General features: G+C 46.4%; 1 protein-coding gene across 1 annotated transcript; it reads right to left on the reverse strand.

Moving 5' to 3' along the window:
- Positions 1-777: 777 nt before the first annotated feature.
- On the reverse strand, positions 778-16,499 carry TRMT2A (tRNA methyltransferase 2 homolog A). The gene is made up of 12 exons (XM_056859469.1): positions 16,470-16,499; positions 14,178-14,822; positions 13,411-13,519; positions 12,438-12,619; positions 11,134-11,248; positions 10,497-10,612; positions 7,480-7,591; positions 6,374-6,496; positions 4,961-5,036; positions 3,944-4,060; positions 1,307-1,403; positions 778-1,068 (listed from the first exon to the last, which is right to left on the reverse strand). The coding sequence occupies exons 2-12, from the start codon at positions 14,807-14,809 to the stop codon at positions 810-812; spliced, it is 1,938 nt and encodes a 645-aa protein (XP_056715447.1). The 5' UTR covers positions 14,810-14,822; positions 16,470-16,499; the 3' UTR covers positions 778-809.
- Positions 16,500-19,027: the final 2,528 nt, after the last annotated feature.

A 19,027-nucleotide genomic window follows, 5' to 3' on the forward strand; every position in this document is an offset into this window, starting at 1 on the left:
CCCAGAACAGACACCCTGTGTGGTAGGTGGGGCTGAGAGAGCTCTAACAGAGCTGTAACTAGCCCAAAGTCACCCAGCTGGCTTCATGTGTGTAGGAGTGGGGAAACAAATCCAGTTCACCAGATTAGCCTCCGCCGCTCATGTGGAAGAGTGGGGAATCAAACCCGGTTCTCCAGATCAGAGTCCACCGCTGTTAACCATTACTCCATGCTGGCTCTAAGAAAAAACTAACAAGCCCTCTGCTTCTCACCTCATTGTGGGGGATAGGCTATTGTGCTATTTTTAATTTACAACTTCCATCATTATCCTACACAGGTCAGAACAAGGTAAGGGGAAGTTTACATCAATCCCCGCTAAGACCTAGGGAACACAACACACCTTTTTGGTAATGTGTATTATTTATTCGCCAGATGTTTTGCAAGAATCTTGCACTGCAATACAAGCTTTTGCAATGGTCCTTTAAAATTGGCACATCCTTCACATTCAAAAATAAAAATCACTTTGGCATCAAAGTTCAATGCCTGCTCATCCATAAGTATATATATACAAATATCTATATGTGCTAATAATAGGCATGATCCTCTGCAGGGGTCCTGGGACTTCAGGAAGATTATGTATCACCCCTTCAAGGGAAAAAGTGGTCTCTGGTACATAGTATTGACAGTAGAGTATAGCCATCATTTCAGATCTCCACAGATTAACTGCTTGTTCAGATTTTCCTCAGAGGCAACGTTTTGAAATAAGATGGCAAAAGAGTGATATAGAAGGAAACGGGTAATCATGCAAACGAGCACGCCTCTTTACCATCATTAGCTGGAAGATTCTTTTGCTGCGTTCTTTTCGGTTAAGTCAGTATCATCCTCTTCCATGGAAGCTTCTCTTAGTTTGATAGCTGGAATGTCAGCAGAATCTACTGATGCCTCAGAAGGTTTATCGCTAGAATGTTCTATTCGTTCAAAGTAGAGTAGCAGTTCACAGTGCATCGTTTGAGGGAAGAGGTCCACGGCCGTTGCTCTGACCGGACGGAAAGGGCTTCCCTTGACACGGTTTGAGGGAGCTCGACAAAGGCTACCAGGGAAAATAAAGCAGAGTATTAGTGCTTTGCTATGATAATTAGTGTATTCTTTCTTGGGCCTTGCATCTCCTTCAAAGCCCCTTGCAGTTAGCCCGGAAGACTCAATTGCCACTTAACCAATCCCAGAAGATTGTCACGATTAACCGCTTGAGAAACTACAGCCCCAGATCAACTTCTGGGATAAAAGTCCAGTAGAATTCAATGGAAACGCTGCCCCATTTGTACACTTACTCCACAAAGTTGTTCATGGCAGCTCGAGGATTGCAGGACACATAGATGAGCTTTTTTAAGTGTTCGGCTTTTCGGATTGCGAGAATTACTTTGGAATCTAGAAAACAGCATTCAAACAAAAACTGCAATTACATTGTTTAACTGCAACAGCAGTGCCTGAAATTAAACAGCTCCACCCTGTCGTTCTGCTCTGAGCATGTCTTCTAGCACTGCACTCATCCAACCTTCGCAACAGAACAACAGACAAAAGGGGTCAAAAGAAGACTACCCTACTAGCTACCAATGGTCTGCATTAACCAGTGCAGAGGAAGGTGGGGATGTGAGCAGGTGGCCAGCGAGCAGTTCTAGAATGATAAATTGCTACTGTTGCCAGGTTACAGCCTCTCCTTTTAATGTGTAAAATGAAGGTGGTTTGCCCTCTGGTGTTTGGCTAGCAAATTTCAATTATACCCTTTGAAGTCAGCCGGTCTTTCCAGGCCAAATGGAGTGGTGATGTTACCCTTTCCACCACAGTGTAAAGTGGCAAGGGGCCTGACCTGGATGCCTCAGGCTGGCCGGATCTCATCAGACCTCAGCAGCAAAGCAGGGTAGGCCCTGGTTAGAACTTGGAAAGGAGACCGCCCAGGAGGTCCAGGGTCGCTACGCAGAGGCAGGCAATGATAAACCACCTGTGTTTGTCTCTTGCCTTGAAAACCCCATGAGAGAATCACCATAAGTCAGTTGCGGCTTGACGGCACTTGACATACAACAAAGTTCTACTGCTGAGACACAGGGCAAGAAACAGCTTCCTTTAGCTCCCTTGCCAATGCTTAGCTACGTTTGTGTCCTGGAACGGGCCTCCACGGGGGTGGAATGACGGGGCGCGGGTGGAAGACTGGGCAGCCGGGACTCCTGCTTCTCCCAGGCACCTACAGGGACAAAGGAAGAGCCAGCAGAGCTGGTGCCACGGCCGCAGTGATGCCGAAGCTCCAGGGCCCCGCCCTAGCCAGGAAGATGCTCCCAGAAGCGTCCCGTGTCAAGAAACAGGACTTTCATGTTTTTTGGTGTCCTGAAAAACAATGGTTCAGGCTTAACAGTGAGAGGCAGAACATCAGGCCTCGGCTAATTTGGCAAGTTACACCTTATTGTAACGGTGAGAATGGTTTCACTTTTGCGTGAGGTATTTAGGGAGTGCAAAATGCTCTCACTTGGAGAAGGTCGGTAACTCCCTTTTTGCCTTGCCTTGGAGACATCTGGGGGCCATTTGTCTCCTAGCAACAAAATACTTTTAGTTCAGCTGCCAGGCCAGGTGCTTTCGATACTGCAGAGTCGACTTGCACTTCTGGCGTGGTCAGCTGAATGGGATTTACAATTTAGCAACATAGTGGTTTAGAATAATTGTTTTGACCTTTAATGGTACTGGCCAGGCCTTGGAGGTTTTTAACATAAAATAGACCATACGGCCATACAGACCGTGTGTCTTTGGGTAATGGCTGGTCCATTCCTGGAGTTCACCAAACGCTTGGTTTTCTTATCATCTGAGGGGGAACCTCTGCTGGAATGATTTTTGCATCCTGATACAATCAACTTGTTGCTGACAAAAAACGTCTTGTGAACCTGGTATTGTATGCCTTGCCAAAATTTGCCTAATTTTGAAATGTGTAGTAAGAATAAGTTTTATTATTTTCTTGCTTGTTTGCTTCTCTGAAACTTGGCTGTGGAATTGCAGCATTTGTGAATAAAACTTGTTAGCCTTTAAGTTGGCTTTTGTGACTTTTGTTCTGGTGGTTCCAAGCTAAATCTGAGTGCCTGAGGCCTTAAGGTTCGCTACCGCAGTTTTGTAATCTTGCTAGCAGGTAAAACCTCCACCTGCTGGGTCTCTACCTTGCAGGGTGAGCTTGTTTTGTGTTGCTAAGGAGCTGGCAGAAGCTTTGCCCTTAGGCTCTGCCGGCTGGAAAACCTTTTGAAGGGCTGGTGGCAGTTCTACCCGTTAAGCTCAGAGGGGAAGCTCTCTGAGCGAAGCGTTTTGTGTTGGCAGCAACTCTTGCCGGTTTGCATATTAGGGACCTTTGCCTGGCGGAGGCTGGCAAGGTGCCTTGCAGGGGGCAAGGTTGTTTGCATTTAGTTCCAGATAAAGAGTTCCTTCCTCGGGGCTAGGCTTTGAAGGTGGGAACTCTTTGACACCCCGCCCCGACAAACAGCTGAGAGTTGGGAGAGCGCGCAGGTCGGCCTACACGTGCCCGTTGGAGGCATGGACTCCTGAGGGGCGTGTCGGGGGCGGGTCCTCTCTGGCCTGGAGGAGATATAAGGCCAGAGAGGAGCCACAGCCAGGGAGGAAGGCAGCAAGCTGTTTACAGGGCTTAGCCCCCACAACAACCTGGCTGCATCCGAGGGAGAGGCAAGCGCTGACTCTCCCTCGTACTGGTCTGAGGCTGAGGAGGCTCCCTTGGCCTGGACCCTCCCCAGGGCAGAGACCCCAAGGGACACGGGGGCACAGGGGAAGCGTGACAATTTGCAGTGATCCCCAGTTGTATTAGTGAGACAGGGGAAATGGCAATGCCCCATTGACTGTTGCCCAAACAGCTCTTTATGTCACACACCTTCACTTCAGTTCAAACCACTCTACCAAAGGGTGGGGGGAATGAAGGTTAAACTCACGCAGCCCAGCTCGTGGTGGATCCACGATTGTAACAGAGTCTTGTAGCACTAAGGAGTTGACCAGGTAAGGAACAAGCTCTTCCGCCTTTCCCCTGTGGAATTCAACATTATTCAGTTCTGAAATAAAAAAAAAGAATTTCGACTAATCCTTCAGCATAAACGAGGCTGCGCCATTAGTTGCAGATACTTTTCTCTGCACTACCGTTCAATCAGCCCAGCTTTTCATTGTAGGTGCTCAAATCAATGGATCAAGGATCTTCTAAGGCCGTGTTGGCGAACCTATGGCACGCGTGCCAAGTCCGGCACACCGAGCTCTCTCTGTGGGCACGCGCGGGGGCGGCGGGGGCTTTGAAGGGAGCGTGGAGCCCCCCCTTCCCTGGACTCCCCGCTGCCCCCCCTTGCCGAGCTGGGAGGAAACCTCAGTATTCAGGTTAAATTGCCGTGTTGGCACTTTGCGATAAATAAGTGGGTTTTGGGTTGCAGTTTGGGCACTCGGTCTCTAAAAGGTTCGCCATCACTGTTCTAAGGCATAAAGGAAAGGTGCTGGATGGAAGTATAGAGAAGGCTTCCTTTGAAATACTTTGTTGCCTGGAAGAGCTTCACTGCCCCCACAAAAACCGGCATTTGCTACATTCAACCTACTCTGCATCCTTTACAGGACAATCTGCAGATTCACTGAAGATTCCAGCCTCCAAAGGTGCAAGCGCTTAGAGCCCTATCAAAATCAGGGACATGGTTCCTGAAGATTCCCATGTCTTAAGCTATAAGGCAAGGACACAATACAGTGGCCTTAACTGAAGCTAAGCCGGCCTTGTTCTGATCAGAGCTTTGATGAGAGGCTACCTGGGAACCATATGATAAAATAGTTCCAAGCTGCATTTAGGACTCGGTGTTCATAATCCTTGCACATGGGACACAAAATCCTTGAGCCTTATTTCATACATTGTAAACACACTGAAATCTGCCCTTTGATTCAAGTTTGAGAGATCAGCATGATGGATGTTTTCTTTTACCAACCATTAAGCAGAGCGTTCGCCCTGGCGTCTTCCACAGCTTCTTGGCAAAGCTCGATCCCAATCACCTTCTTCACTTTCTGCAGCGGAACCAAAGCAACAATGTGCAGTTTAGCAGCTGGTGGGGTAATGTAAGCGTACAGTGAATGTGGACCGCAGCCATCTCCCTGGACCCCAAGCTCAGCTCTCCCTTCTCTTGCAGCTTCTCTCTGTGAGGACTGCAGCTAATGACCCAATTTGCCCAGCCAGGCACCCAACAGCTCCTCAAAAGGTCAGGCCATTTTGTTTGGCAAGCTGTAACTCTAGGAGACGGGATGACTGGTTCACAGAGGTCTTTTAGCTTTGCTGTAAATTGGAACCACACACAGGGATGCAGTTCCAAACCAGGCGGTTCAACAGTCAGCTGCTGCAGTAATTCTTTGGATTGTAGGGGGGGAAAGGTGACTTTCTGCACTAAACCATTAAAAAAAAAAGGTGAGACTTTCCTGGGAAGCTAGAACAGCAGGAAAGAGAGATTGGTTGCATTTACTTCAACCCAAGATGCACAAAAAGAAAATTCAAGGGCCAGTTCACAGGTGAACCTCAGGTGATAATCTTGATTCAATTAGAAGCAGCACCATCTCTTTAACTGCTGGGAACCAAAATGAATGTTTGGAATTTTTCCAAACTAGAATCAGAGTTGGAAGGGACCACCAGGGTCATCTAGTCCAACCACCTGCACAATGCAGGAAATTCATAACTACCTCCCCCACACACACCCCAGTGCCCAGAAGATGGCCAAGATGCCCTCCCTCTCATGAACTGCCTAAGTTCATAGAATCAGCATTGCTGACAGAAGGCCATCTAGCCTCTGCTTTAAAACCTCCAGGGAAGGAGAGCTCACCCCCTCCCGAGGAAGCCTGTTCCACTGAGGAACCGATCTAACTGTTAGAAAATTCTTCCTAATGTCTACATGGAAACTCTTCTGATTTAATTTTAACCCATTGGTTCTGGTCCAACCTTCTGGGGCAACAGAATACAACTCGGCACCCTCCTCTATATGACAGCCCTTCAAGTACTTGAAGGTGGTTATCATATCCCCTCTCAATCTTCTCCTTTTCAGGCTAAACATACCCAGCTCCTTCAACCTTTCCTCACAGGACTTGGTCTCCTAAAAACTAAAAGAGCTTTAGCTAGCGAATCCTCTCAATACAGCCAGATGACTTTCTTACTAACATTGTCATCTCAGCCTCTTGAGAAAAAATTAGATTTAGGACTACATTTCTTTAAGAGGCTAATTCTCACCACCTCATCAAGTGTTATATGTCAGGAAACTGAAAAAAAAATCTATTCAAGGGTCAAGTCTGGAACCCCTTTTAAACTATATTGGAGTGATCCAGTATGTTTACTGAACTACCATCACCTGCATTTGGCTCACCTTGGCGAGGGAAATGCCAATCGATCCTGTTCCACAGCAGATGTCGAGCACTGTAGTATCCTGGCTGACCTGGGCCCAGTCTTCAATAGTAGAGTAGAGAACCTCAGCAGCTGCTGTATTTACCTAAGCATTCCCAACACACATAGACAGGCAGCGTTCAAGCAAGTCAGAACCTAAAACCATCAAGTTTTTAAATAAAAACAGCCCTTTCAAATGACAATCTGTGCAGAACTACAGAGAATAAAAATAAATCTACAGAGAAACAACAAATACAACGCACATGTATAAAAGATTTTAAAACATGACTACCCACACTTCTCTCAAGCAATGTCATTTCCAGAGGCTTAAAAAAGTAAGCAGCACACCCCTAAGGAATATGTGCAAATGCTACATCAGAAGTTGATGGGAAAAACCTCTTGAGAGCGGGAGCTGCAGTCGCTCGTCTGTTGCACAAGTGACTCTGTGCTCAGCATATACAAAGAAGACAGCATCAGCATGCCTCTGAGAGGGCCAGCTTAAGCACCACCCTAAAAGCACGCCGGGCACCCCAACTCCAGACACGCTGCTACAAACTGGTATGGCCAATATATAGGAATCCAGCCACTTCAAGGACACTGCAAGAGAGGTGGGTGGCATGAAAAGGGAGGCTCACGCCACGTCTTTCCCACAGGATGCTTCTGCCCCTCTCTCAGCGCAAGCCAGCCTGTGCATGCCGTCACATCTACTTCAGATATCTGGGAGCACCAGGTTAAAAATGCTTCCTTCAACTGGTGCTCAGAATTTAATCTATGCCAGGGGTGTCAAACATATGGCCTGGGGGCTGGATCTGGCCCCTTGAGAGCTCTTATTTGGCCCACAAGCCAGCCAAGGCAGCCCCCCACCCCCCATGGGCTGGCGAGGCATGGCCTGGCCCAATCAAGTGACATTTATGTCATCTGGCCTTCGTAACAAATTAGTTCAACACCCCTGATCTATACTCTATATCTACAGACACTCATTGCCTCATTACATTTCAAACGTTCTGTGCAAGTTGCTTCTCCGCTTGCTCACAGGGAACCATTAATTTCAGCTGCTAGTAAACGATTCTACAAAGCATTATCATTTACTTGGAAAAAGGCATGAGGAGAAATCCGGAACTTGAGCCCGAGAAGTTCTTCATATATGTACTTGTCGCCAGCAATGTGCTCTAAGGCCAAATCTTCACAATTAGGAGATTTTCTGGAAGGTGGAAAAAAATCAGAATTTAATGCCTCCTAATCTATTAACAGCATTCGGGTATAAGAGCTCAGATAGCCAAATAAAACAGAAAAGCTATACAAAAAAAATCTAATACATTTCCAGAATGCATTCCCTCCCATTTGTTCCGTATGTCTATAGATTCCACTGCATCTAATGGGTGCAGGACAGAACGGAGTTAAGCAAGCTCCAGTAGCATTTATTTCCACAGGGCTTAAGCAGGCACAGCTATGCACTGGCATGTCCATCAACTGTCTGACGCGATTGTTAAAACAAGCTTTTCGCCGGGGGAGTAGAAGCATCTCACACCAGTCAAAGGAACTGCATGTTGTTCCCACAAAGCAAGCACAAGGCCTGTAGCTGGAAGGACTTGGCCAGCGTGGTGTAGTGGTTAAGAGTGGTGGCTTGGAGCGGTGGACTCTGATCTGGAGAACCGAGTTTGATTCCCCACTCCTCCACATGAGTGGCAGAGGCTAACCTGGTGAACTGGATTTGTTTCCCCACTCCTACAGACGAAGCCAGCTGAGTGACCTTGGGCAAGTTACAGCTCTGTTAGAGCGCTCTCAGCCCCACCTACCTCACAGGGTGTCTGTTGTGGGGAGGGGAAGGAAAGGTGATTGTGAGCCGGTTTGATACTCCCTTAAGTGGTAGAGAAAGTCGGCATATAAAAACAATCTCCTCTTCTTCTTGGCAATGTTTCTGAACGTTCCTCCACAATCATTCTGGCCGTTTTGCTTAAGGATACAAGGCAGCCTTCTACCTGCTCCGGAAGTAGGAACACCTATTCCTGACTAACAAACATTAAATTGCTGGGAAGTTGGAACTAGGCTTCCATGAGATTTACTTCACATTGACCCAAAAAACCTTACCAAGTCACGTAATATTTAGTGTCCCCCCATCCCCCTAATATTTCTAGTTACTAGCCTAGAGAAATATTTTATCTCTCAGATTTTTATTCTGGTTTTCATTCAAAAACATTCAATTAAAATCCAGTACAGTGAACAAACAAAACCCAACAAACCTAATAATTAATACAAAAATAAGAGAGATAAACTATGCAGCCGGTTTCTCCAAATACAATCAGCAGTGTCAGTCTAGACAAGGAGTCCTCAACATGGCGACCATGAGCACCCTGGCCCTCCCGAGCGTTTTCAGAAAGCGGGTGGGGCCAGGCGGAGCTTCTGCCTAGCAGGGCTTCTGATTGGCTGTACAGATTTCTTTAAAAATGCTTTTGGCAGCAGCTGCCACCACAGCAAAAAGAATCTTCACTACATGACTGAAGGTAAGCCGTGTGTATGGAAGAAAATATTTTAAACTGTATGCTCATTTTAAAACAGTTTCTGCCTGTAATGTTGAAGATTTGTGCATAACCTCACTTTCTGATATTTTGTGACGGGCTCCACCTCCTGCAGCAGCCATTTTGTGGTTGAACCCACCACTCTGTGTCAGAATGCCAGAGGTGCCAACTAGCCCAAAAGGTTGGGGATCTCTGGTCTAGACCTTAGAAGCTTTCTGAAAAGGAGAACTCCTCACTTGAAGCAAGATGGCCATACATTCCTTCCAGGGAAAGCAGCTTCAGTTTTAAACATTTTTATTTTCCTTCATTTATACCCTGCCTTTCTACCTGGTGGGGACCCAAAGTGGCTTACGTTGTTGTCCTCTCCTCCTCAAAACAACCCTGTGAGGTAGGCTAGGCTGAGAGTATGTGACTGGCAAGGTCGTTACTATAGTAAAGATTCTACTTCCAGTACCAGGCTAAAATTTCAGATAGCAGGAGGCATACCTTCTGATATCCAGGGTTCAGACTGTTGAAGATTTTCAACAGCAAAGAGATCAGCACAGAGGCTGGTAACCTGCGCAACTCCTTAAGAGCCAGCCGGTATCTGGTCTGATGAAACGCCTCTGGTCAGACATTCTAATGCATTCTGGACTCCTAGTGGTGTCTGAACGCTCTTCAGAAGTGAGTTCTCGGTCGCACAAGCTGAACGTGCAAAGGGAAAAAGCAGACCTTAGCCATGCCAGCTTTCATTCAGCTACGCCTGGTTATTCTTTCAGCGAATAGCCCTACAGCCTTTCATGGCCAGGCTCTGAGCAGGCTGCGCTAGTGATGTTTCAAGCCACCCAAAGGAAGTCCCAGGAACAAAGCAGGACCAGAAACCAGATACACCTAGCTATGTTTGCATTGGAAATATGCAAGGCAAGATATATTTCCAGCGTCGCTTGAGCTTACTGCTCTTAGAAATGAATTTGCCAAGAGCATCAACAGTTGCTATTATGATGATGCTTAACTGTTGCTGAATTTACTTACTTTCACATTTAGCAACCTACTGCTGGCAAACTGACTGGTAGAGTCTCTGGGGCTTTGGTCAGATCCGGCAAGGCTCGCATTACTAATAGTCCTAAAAGGTAAATGTCCCCTGTGCAAGCACCGGGTCATTCCTGACCCATGGGGTGACATCACATCCCGACATTTACTAGGCAGACTTTGTTTTACAGGGTGGTTTGCCAGTGCCTTCCCCGGTCATCTTCCCTTTACCCCCAGCAAGCTGGGTACTCATTTTACCAACCTCGGAAGGATGGAAGGCTGAGTCAACCTTGAACCAGCTACCTGAAACTGACTCCTGCTGGGATCAAACTCAGGTCGTGAGCAGAGTTTGGACTGCAGTACTGCAGCTTACCACTCTGCGCCACAGGGCTCTTACCTCTAATAGTCCTAAGGGTGCTCATTTCACAAATGGCTGTGCAGTGTTTTGAACCGTTACCATATTTTATTACCATTTGATGGACCGCTGCTGCTGCACAAAATATACCCCAAAATTGTTGCCCATGCACTACAGCATCACAAGAAGAAAGGCTGCAGAAATTCTCTGTGAGACGCAGTGCTTACCTCTGCCCTTCCTCCACAAAATACAGAGAGGTGATTCCGCTATCTTTGCCAACGCCTTCTGTGAAGTACTTTGCCAAAGAGCTTTGTAGTTCAGTCAGCTCTTCTTTATTTAGTTTCTAGACGTTTCAGAAATAAAAAAGGGGAGAAAAGATGGTCGACCACCTTCCACGCTTAGAGGCTGCTGCTGCTAGTGCTGCGAAGGGTAACTGCATATGCAGATTTGTGCTGAAGAAGCCCCTGTGCATCCCAGGGCACATCTTCCTTTGGGGAGGGGCTGTGGCTCAGTGGTAGAGCATCTGCTTGGTTTGCAGACGATCCCAGGTTCAATCCCCAGCATCTCCAGTTAAAGGGACTAGGAAAGTAGGTGATGTGAAAGATCTCTGCCTGAGACCCTGGAGAATTGCTGCCGGTCAGAGTAGACAATACTGACTTTGATGGACTGAGGGTCTGATTCAGTATAAGGCAGCTTCATGTGTTCCTTTGAAAACTATGCCCCTGGAGTTCTCACATTGTAGCCTCAAGAATGTTAAAACCTCTCCAGCAAGACAAACTGAACCGTGAACAGTTTGGGAACTGTATTCTTTATTATAAACCCGCAATGAAGACTGTCCCTTACTACGAAAATCCTACTCAGTACCTGAGGATTGAAATAAGCAATAGCCATGATGTGAGCATTCCGGCTGGTGCGAACAGTTAGCTGTTTCCAGTGCCCATTGTAGGTTTCTGGGCTGTAAACGCTGTAAGGGGTGGACCTGCAAATTTCAAAGCCTCCATTACTAGACCTGAATTTGACACACACACTTCTGCTAAGGTGTAACATTATAAGTAGACAGGCTCTGAGCATGACCAAGAAACATTTCTTCTCAGCCTGACAAGAAAAGCTTCATGATTTTCAGATTACAATGCGTACAATCGTCAAATCACTTTGCCACAAATTTCTGTCTTGCACATTAATCAGATAATGAAGGATTCCACATACTGTCAGATTCAAGTGTATACTATTCTACAGTTTCCCTGCTAAGAAACTGGTATCTAATAGAAAGGCTCCTAGCTAGATTTCTTACCCCAGGGGTGGTGAACGTCAGGCCCAGGGGCCGTACAAGGCCCGCGAAATCCATTTGGTCAGGCCCTCCATGGGTCCTGGCTTATCTCTAGCTCAGAAGGATGCTGCCCTGCCTGAATCTCTTGGGCCCAGCTGGGGACGGCAGAACTCAAAAGCAAGTCGCTCTACGTGGCAGACACTTCGAGCCATCTCCGGCCGTGCCTCTTGGCTAAATGTTTGACCAAATATAGCAGGCTAATTTTTAAGTTGATAATTTTGTATGGCCCGCGAATGATGTCATAAATATCCAAATGGCCCTTGGCAGAAAAAAGGTTCCCCACCCGTCTTACCCTTTTTACATTTCAAGGGAGAGAGAGGAGGGGAAAGTTACCTGTCAGTTTCTGTTACTCAAGCTCTCCTTATATCAGATTTGAAGCCGAATGGTGGAGAAGAGCAATGGTTGGAATGAAACATAGAATTAGCACCATTTTAATGCATGATGCAGCTCCTTACCATGGATTTATAACCTGGTTAAAATCAGAGTTTCAATCCTTAAATTAGGAATGCACCACGCTTTGCATTATTTTATTTTACTTTTTTTGCCGCATGGTGACCCGTAGGGTTTTCAAGGCAAGAGGTGTTTGGAAGCGGTTTGCTATTGCCTGCCTTTGTGTAGCAACCCTGGACTTCCTTGGTGGTCTCTCATCCAAATACTAACCAGGGCCAACCCTGCTTAGCTTCCAAGATCAGACGAGAAAGGGCTAGCTTGGGCTGTCCAGGTCACGGCACAGTCTGCGTTAATCATAGCTAAAGGTGCTGTGGGAAGGAGAGTGCAATCTCACAATCCAACACTAATGCTAGTCAAGCATCAACACGTGAGATTTCCTATTCAGCCTCACCTGATGTAATCCTGAAAGGCCTTCACTACCTTTTTGGCAACCGCAGGAATGTGAACGGTCTCAAAGGGCTCCACGACTGCGCATGTCCCGCTTTTGTATTTGCTGAGGCGGAAGCCCACACTTTTATCTTCCTGGTTGGGGCCTATGCCAATCAAAAATTCACACTTGTTGCGATATTCGGTCTAAATGTAAAACGGGAGAAAGTTTAGAGTAACCCTCAAGAATTTGGTTTGCTGCTTCCCTTCTGAAACATCTGTTGTAAAAACCTCCCGTTTTTAATATTAGCAAGTCACGCTAAAGTCCATTAACTCTGTACTAAATTAGAAGAAGAAGAGGAGTTGGTTTTTATATGCCGACTTTCTCCAATACTTAATGGAGAATCAAACCGGTTTGCAATCACCTTCCCTTCCCCTCCCCACAACAGACACCCTGTGAGGTAGGTAGGGCTGAGAGAGCTGTGACTAGCCCAAGGTCACCTAGCTGGCTTCGTGTGGAGGAGTGGGGAAACAAATCCAGTTCACCAGATTAGCCTCAGCCGCTTATGTGGAGGAGTGGGGAATCAACCCTGGTTCTCCAGATCAGAGTCCACCGCTCCAAACCACCACTCTTAACCACTACACCACACTTTAGTTTAGGATAGATGTAGTTGTTATAATAGTATGTTAGATTCCTTTTCATTGCATTATTGTGTAGCATATTTAATATACCTTTTGCACCTTCTACATTTTTCGGATTTGTGCTAATTTCCAAAGCCTCCAGGTGGTGGCTGGAGATCTCCCGCTATTACAATTGATCTCCGATGACAGAGATCAGTTCCCCTGGGGAAAATGGCCGCTTTGGCAATTGGACTCTTTGGCATTGAAGTCCCTCCCCTCTCCAAACCCCGCCCTCCTTAGGCTCCACCCCCCAAAACCTCCAAGTATTTCCCAACCTGGAGCTGGCAACCCTAGTAGTGAGAGATGTTATGCCCAACCTGTGACGGTGATGCTTTCACCCCTTCCAGACAGCAACACAGGCCATTGTACTTCTCCTTCTGCACGAAAAGCCAGGGGAGCAGAGCTCTGTTGTTGTTTCCGATTTCCCTGGGGGGGGGGGGAAATGTTCTATTTGTTTATATTACACATTTGTATACCACTTGATAGTTATAATTGCTCATTATGTTCTCTAGATCTAATGAACAACGGAACATCTTGTCTTAGTGGAACAGTCATAAAGCAGTATGTGCCGCTTACACACGTACTGGAGAGAAAAGATGCTTCAGGCAGAAAAGCCACTGGCAAAATGATCAAGTGCACAATGCTAAGAAGAGTCAAATCCAGTAGCTCTTTAGAGACCAACAATATTTTCAGGCATGAGCTTTCGAGTCAAAGCTCTGATATCTGAAGAAGGGAGCTCTGATTCTGAACAGCTCATGCCCTGGAAATCTTGCTTTAACTAGCAGCCTTACACTTTCCAACACTCTTGTGCTATAGTTTAGCAACAGGGTCATAGTGCTATTAGCTACAAGGGCAGAAACTGGGGTTGTAGTTCTCCTGATAAGTCAGTATGATGCTGACCACGTTTGCTCAGAAGTCAGCCCTAACAAGTTCAGTAGGACTTCCAAGGGACCAGAGTCAGTTTACGATTGCAGCCTTAACCAGACTCCTCTGGCTTAGCAGTTTGGGGACTGCACTTCCCTACGTCTCAAAAGCCTCGAAGACGGAAATCAAACCATTATTGCAGCAACAAAATTAGGCTTACCGTGTCAATTTCAGCAGCACTTGCTCACATTCTTGCTTCTTCTTTGCCAGCTGTGCCTCATATGGTACATTCCACAAAGGAGTCACCACATCTGCTATCTGTTTACTAAGAGGCTCCTCTCTGCCATCTTTTGTCAAGGATGGGCACTTCGCTGCCTTCTGCTCTTTGACCCCCTCCCCTTCCTCTTCCTCCTCCCTTCTTCTCTTCTTCATGATGGGATCAGCCTTAGGCTTTGCAAGTCTGACGCTTAAGTTTCGGTTCTTCCACAAGACTCCGTGAAGGACCTTCATGGCTTTGTCTCGTTCCTCCTCACTCTTAAAGGTGACGAAAGCAAAAGTCTGTTTCCCCAACAGTTTTATCTTGTGAGGGTGAAGACCATACTTAGCGAGAAATTTCTTCACTTCATTAAAACCAATGTATTTTGGAAGGTTCTGAATTTCTACTTTATAAATCTCCGAAGTAAACAGGTCATCTTTAATATACCTGTACATGTTGGAAGTATCTGGTGTACCCTTTTTGTTACTTTCTTCCTCATCTTCCTTAGTTTCCTTCTCAGTCACGCTCTCTGTTTCCACAAATGGATCTGTACTTTGTTCATCAGCTAAGGGGGTGCCATTATTGTTTTCTTCCATAATTTGATTTATCCTGGGGAAATCATTTACAGAATTAACTCTCTGTATATTGTAGATGGGGCAGACCCTGGAATCAGTGTCTTTTTGCTAGGATTGACAAAAAAGGGAGAAATTAGCCATTTTCCTACTCGATGGTTTCACCAAGTCAGATTCGCTTTAATACTAAGGATGCCATCAACCATTTTTCCACCCGAGCCTTCTGCCTCCATTTTCAGTAGGCTCCAGTCCACTGGGAGGCAGGGTACATACACAACAGGGTAATACACTTACCTAAAGAAATGCAACCATGATTTAAAAAATAACTGCATTAACAGAAAAAAGAAGGGAAAACCAGAGAGAGCAAGGGTGGCAAAAAATCCCAACTTCACATATACACTGATGGGATCTGTGCTGGCAGCGACAGACCAAGAAAGAGATCTTGGGGTGGTAGTGGATAGCTCAATGAAGGTCAACCCAGTGTGCTGCTCCTGTAAAAAAGGCAAATTCCATGCTGGCCATAATTAGACGAGGAATAGAGAATAAATCTGCTGATATCATACTGCCCTTGTACAAATCTATGGTGAGACCACACCTAGAATACTGTGTACAGCTCTGGTCACCACACCTAAAAAAGGATATTACAGAGCTTGAGAAGGTGCAGAAAAGAGCAACCAAAATGATTAGGGGACTAGAGCAACTGTCCTATGGGGAGCGGTTAAGACGCTTAGGGCTGTTTAGCTTGGAAAGAAGGCGGCTAAGGGGAGACATGATGCTCATGTGGAGGAGTAGGGAATCAAACCTGGTTCTCCAGATCAGAGTCCACGCTCTTAAACACTAAATCAAAGCTTCTTAAACTGTGGGTCACGACCCCATATGGGGTCGCGTAACTGAATGTGGGGATCGCGAAAGATTTGGCAACAGTATAAATTTCTTTATGATTTATTATCAGCAAATGTTTGATGTGTATACCTATTTCTCGGGTGAAAAGGGGTCACGAGTGGGAAAATGTTTAAGCAGCCCTGCACTAAACCACGCTGATAACCTTTTTATCAGGACCAACCAAAATGACGCAAAAGGGGCGCAAAAACCAGTTGCGCCAAGCAGATCCTCACCACACAGCCTTCAAGGCGGCACAAGGTCTTATTTTTGCCGCCAGGGGCTAAACACGGGCTACCCTCCCCCCCAGGCCACAAACCGCGCCAGCAGAAGGCGTGGACTTAAAACCCCGCAACCACACTCCCTTTTTTAAAAAATAATTTTTATTTTTCTTCATTTAATATATCCATAAAAACAATATTATAATAATAAAGAGAAGAACAAATAGTATTCTAATTTAACAATGAAATGACTTCCCCCCTCTCCCTCTAAAATTAAAGTGTATAACCTTTTGCTAATCCCAATGTTATTTTGAATTAATCTGTTCTTGTCGTATCCAACATTATGAAATCAATACCTAATATAAAAATTAATGCAAATCCCTTGGCCCCTCTGCCCACCCCCTCGACCAGAGGCGCAACGCCACCCCCTTCCCCCCCCCCCAAAAAAAAGACAGGCCGCAGAAGCCGCGACAGGACGGGCGGAAGGGGCAGCCCCCCTCCCCTCCCCTCCCCTCCTCTCCTCTCCCCTCCCCTCCTCTCCCCTCCCCTCCCCTCCCCTCCCCTCCCCTCCTCCTCCGGCCCACCTGCTCTCCTCGTCCGCTCGCAGCCCCTCTGCGCGAGGAAAGGCCCGGCGAGCGGGGAAACGCGACGGGCAAGAGGCGGAGCTCTCGAGGAGCGGGCGGGGGGGAGAGACGGGGGAGGTCGCGTCATCAGTGTCGTCACCGCGCGACGGTTGGAAAGACGTTACTGGCGACGGTTGGAAAGACGTTACTGTCTCTTTGGTTGTTGTTGTTTTTTTAACGAAAAATGTCGTGTGTTTTTTTTTTTTAAGTGAAGTTTGTCCACCCATCAGTTTTTAAAAACCGACCGTAACTGCACTGTTTTCTTTCGGTCCTTTCTCCCTGCTCCGCTACCGCCCCCTCCCTCCCTCCCCTCCCCCCCCGGGCACAGTTTCTTTCCCCCCCACCGACTCCCCTTTCGCCACACGCGGGCGCCATTTTAAGCGACAGGAGAACCGGAGAAGCTGGGGCATGCGCCTTGGCCCCGGCGCAATGGCTGATGGGTAACATCCGGGAACTGAAGTTGAGGCCTACAACGCAGGCTGGGAAGGTGCGTAGGGTCGCCCGCCTCCAGGTATGCTGCCCTAAACTCCTTGGAGGAAGGACAGCATTTAAAATGTGATACAGGGGAACGTGACCTGGCTTGGACAGTCCATGTTAGCCCAATCTCATCACCTCTCAGATTACCCTTCGTGGGATATCTGATGTAACCTACAATTTGAAAATGAAGTATGTAGAAATATATGAAGGATGCTTAATGAAGGACTGGAGAATTGCTTAACTGCCAAGAATTTGAAACAGCCGTAAATTGGTGGCTTCTATCTGACTACATGATAATTGCCTTCAAAAAGAAGAATTTGTACTCACATCTGAGACAACTTTGAAAGATTTGATAAATTACTCTTATTGTACGTATGAACACTTATAGATGGCTTTTGTAGGTCTTTTTTGTACACTTTGTCTTGTGTTGACTTTATATTCATGTAGTAGCTTATAAAAAAAATTCGCACTTTATTTAAATTATTTTCGCTCCTGTACTGATTTCTAAATCTCCAGATACTTGTACAGTGGTGTCTTTGTTTCTCCCACCAGCCTCCAGGTAGCGGCTGGAGATCTGCTATTACATCTGATCTCCAATTGATAGAGATCAGTTCACCTGGATAACGTGGCTGCTTTGGCAATTGGACTCTATGGTATTGAAGTCCCTCCCATCCCCCGCCCTCCTCAGGCTCCACCCCAAAAACCTCCCGCTGGTGGGGAAGAGGGACCTGGCAACCCTAGGTATGTGTGTGTTTTTGTCGTGACCTGCCTCTCTTTTGCGTGCATGCAGATGCGCTACATTAGGTGGGGGAGGAGGCGATAATAGTCACGGAGTACCTTGCATGGTTCACTATAAGGGCCCAAGCACCAAGTGGGACCTGGAGATCTCCCGGAATTAGATCCGATCTCCAGGCGACAGATTACTTCCCCTGGAGAAAAATGGCTGCTTTGGAGGGCGCACTCTATTGCATTTTACCGTGTTGAGGTTCCTCCCCGCCCCAAACCCTATCCTCTCCAAAAAACAAATCAGTGGGTTATAGATCAATTCAAGCCTGAACCGACCCTAGAAGCTAAAATGACTAAACTGAGGCTATCGTATTTTGGTCACATTATGAGAAGACAAGAAGTTGAGGGCAGCATGAAAAGAGGAAGACCCAACAAGAGATGGATGGACTCAATAAAGGAAGCCACAGCCCTCAATTTGCAAGATCTGAGCAAGATAGGACATTTTGGAGGACTTTCATTCATAGGGTCGCCATAAGTCGGAAGTGACTTGATGGCACTTACACACACACATTTCCCAACAGGGATTTGACAGCCTCGGCTCACACAAGCTAATGTGTATGTTCTACTTTAAATTATCTGAACTCTTGCTAGAAGGTAAAATGACCAAACTGAGGCTCTCATACTTCAGTCACATTATGAGTCGCTGGAAAAGACAATGATGCTATAAAGTGGAAGGCAGCAGGAAAAAAAGACCCGACCTGAGATGGATTGACTCAATCAAATGAAGCCACAGCCCTCAGTTTGTAAGACCTGAGCAAGGCTGTTAATGACATTATGGAGGACATTGATTCACAGGGTCGCCATAAGTCAGAAACAACACTTAAAACATATACACAATGTGTATGAAATGCATTCAGCTCAGTGTTACTAAGAAAATAATAATATTGGCCTACCTTACAGGACTGCTGAAAGGTTTACAACCTAATATGTGGAAACAGCTTTGAACACTCTAAGGGCTATACAAATGAATTGTAAATATTATTCAAGCAAACATAGGTTTTGCTTCCTGCGCAGTCATACTTGCAAGTAAGCTCCCTTGAATTAAGTGGGGCTTGCTTCTCAAGTAAGTACACAGAAAGGATTTCAGCCTTCAGATCCTTTTGCATGTATTTACAGTGCCATCCTCAGTGGTTCTGATTACACCATTTTAAAACCATAGATTTAGAAGGACATAACTCTGCTTAGGATGGTTAACTACCATTTACAATGTGATCCTATGTATGTTTAATTGGAAGCCTGAGACCCTGGAGAGCTGA

Source organism: Euleptes europaea, chromosome 13, assembly GCF_029931775.1.
Source record: "Euleptes europaea isolate rEulEur1 chromosome 13, rEulEur1.hap1, whole genome shotgun sequence".
Classification (NCBI taxonomy): domain Eukaryota; kingdom Metazoa; phylum Chordata; class Lepidosauria; order Squamata; family Sphaerodactylidae; genus Euleptes; species Euleptes europaea.

Bases quoted from the DNA above. Each gene is read 5' to 3' on its own strand.
- TRMT2A (XM_056859469.1), bottom strand. From the start codon at position 14,809: ATGGAAGAAAACAATAATGGCACCCCCTTAGCTGATGAACAAAGTACA. The intron at 7,592-10,496 runs GTAAGCACTGCG...TCCACCTTCCAG, and splicing joins TTTGTGGAGGAAGGGCAGAG to AAAATCTCCTAATTGTGAAG. The intron at 1,069-1,306 runs GTAAGTGTACAA...TTTCCCTGGTAG, and splicing joins GCCATGAACAACTTTGTGGA to CCTTTGTCGAGCTCCCTCAA.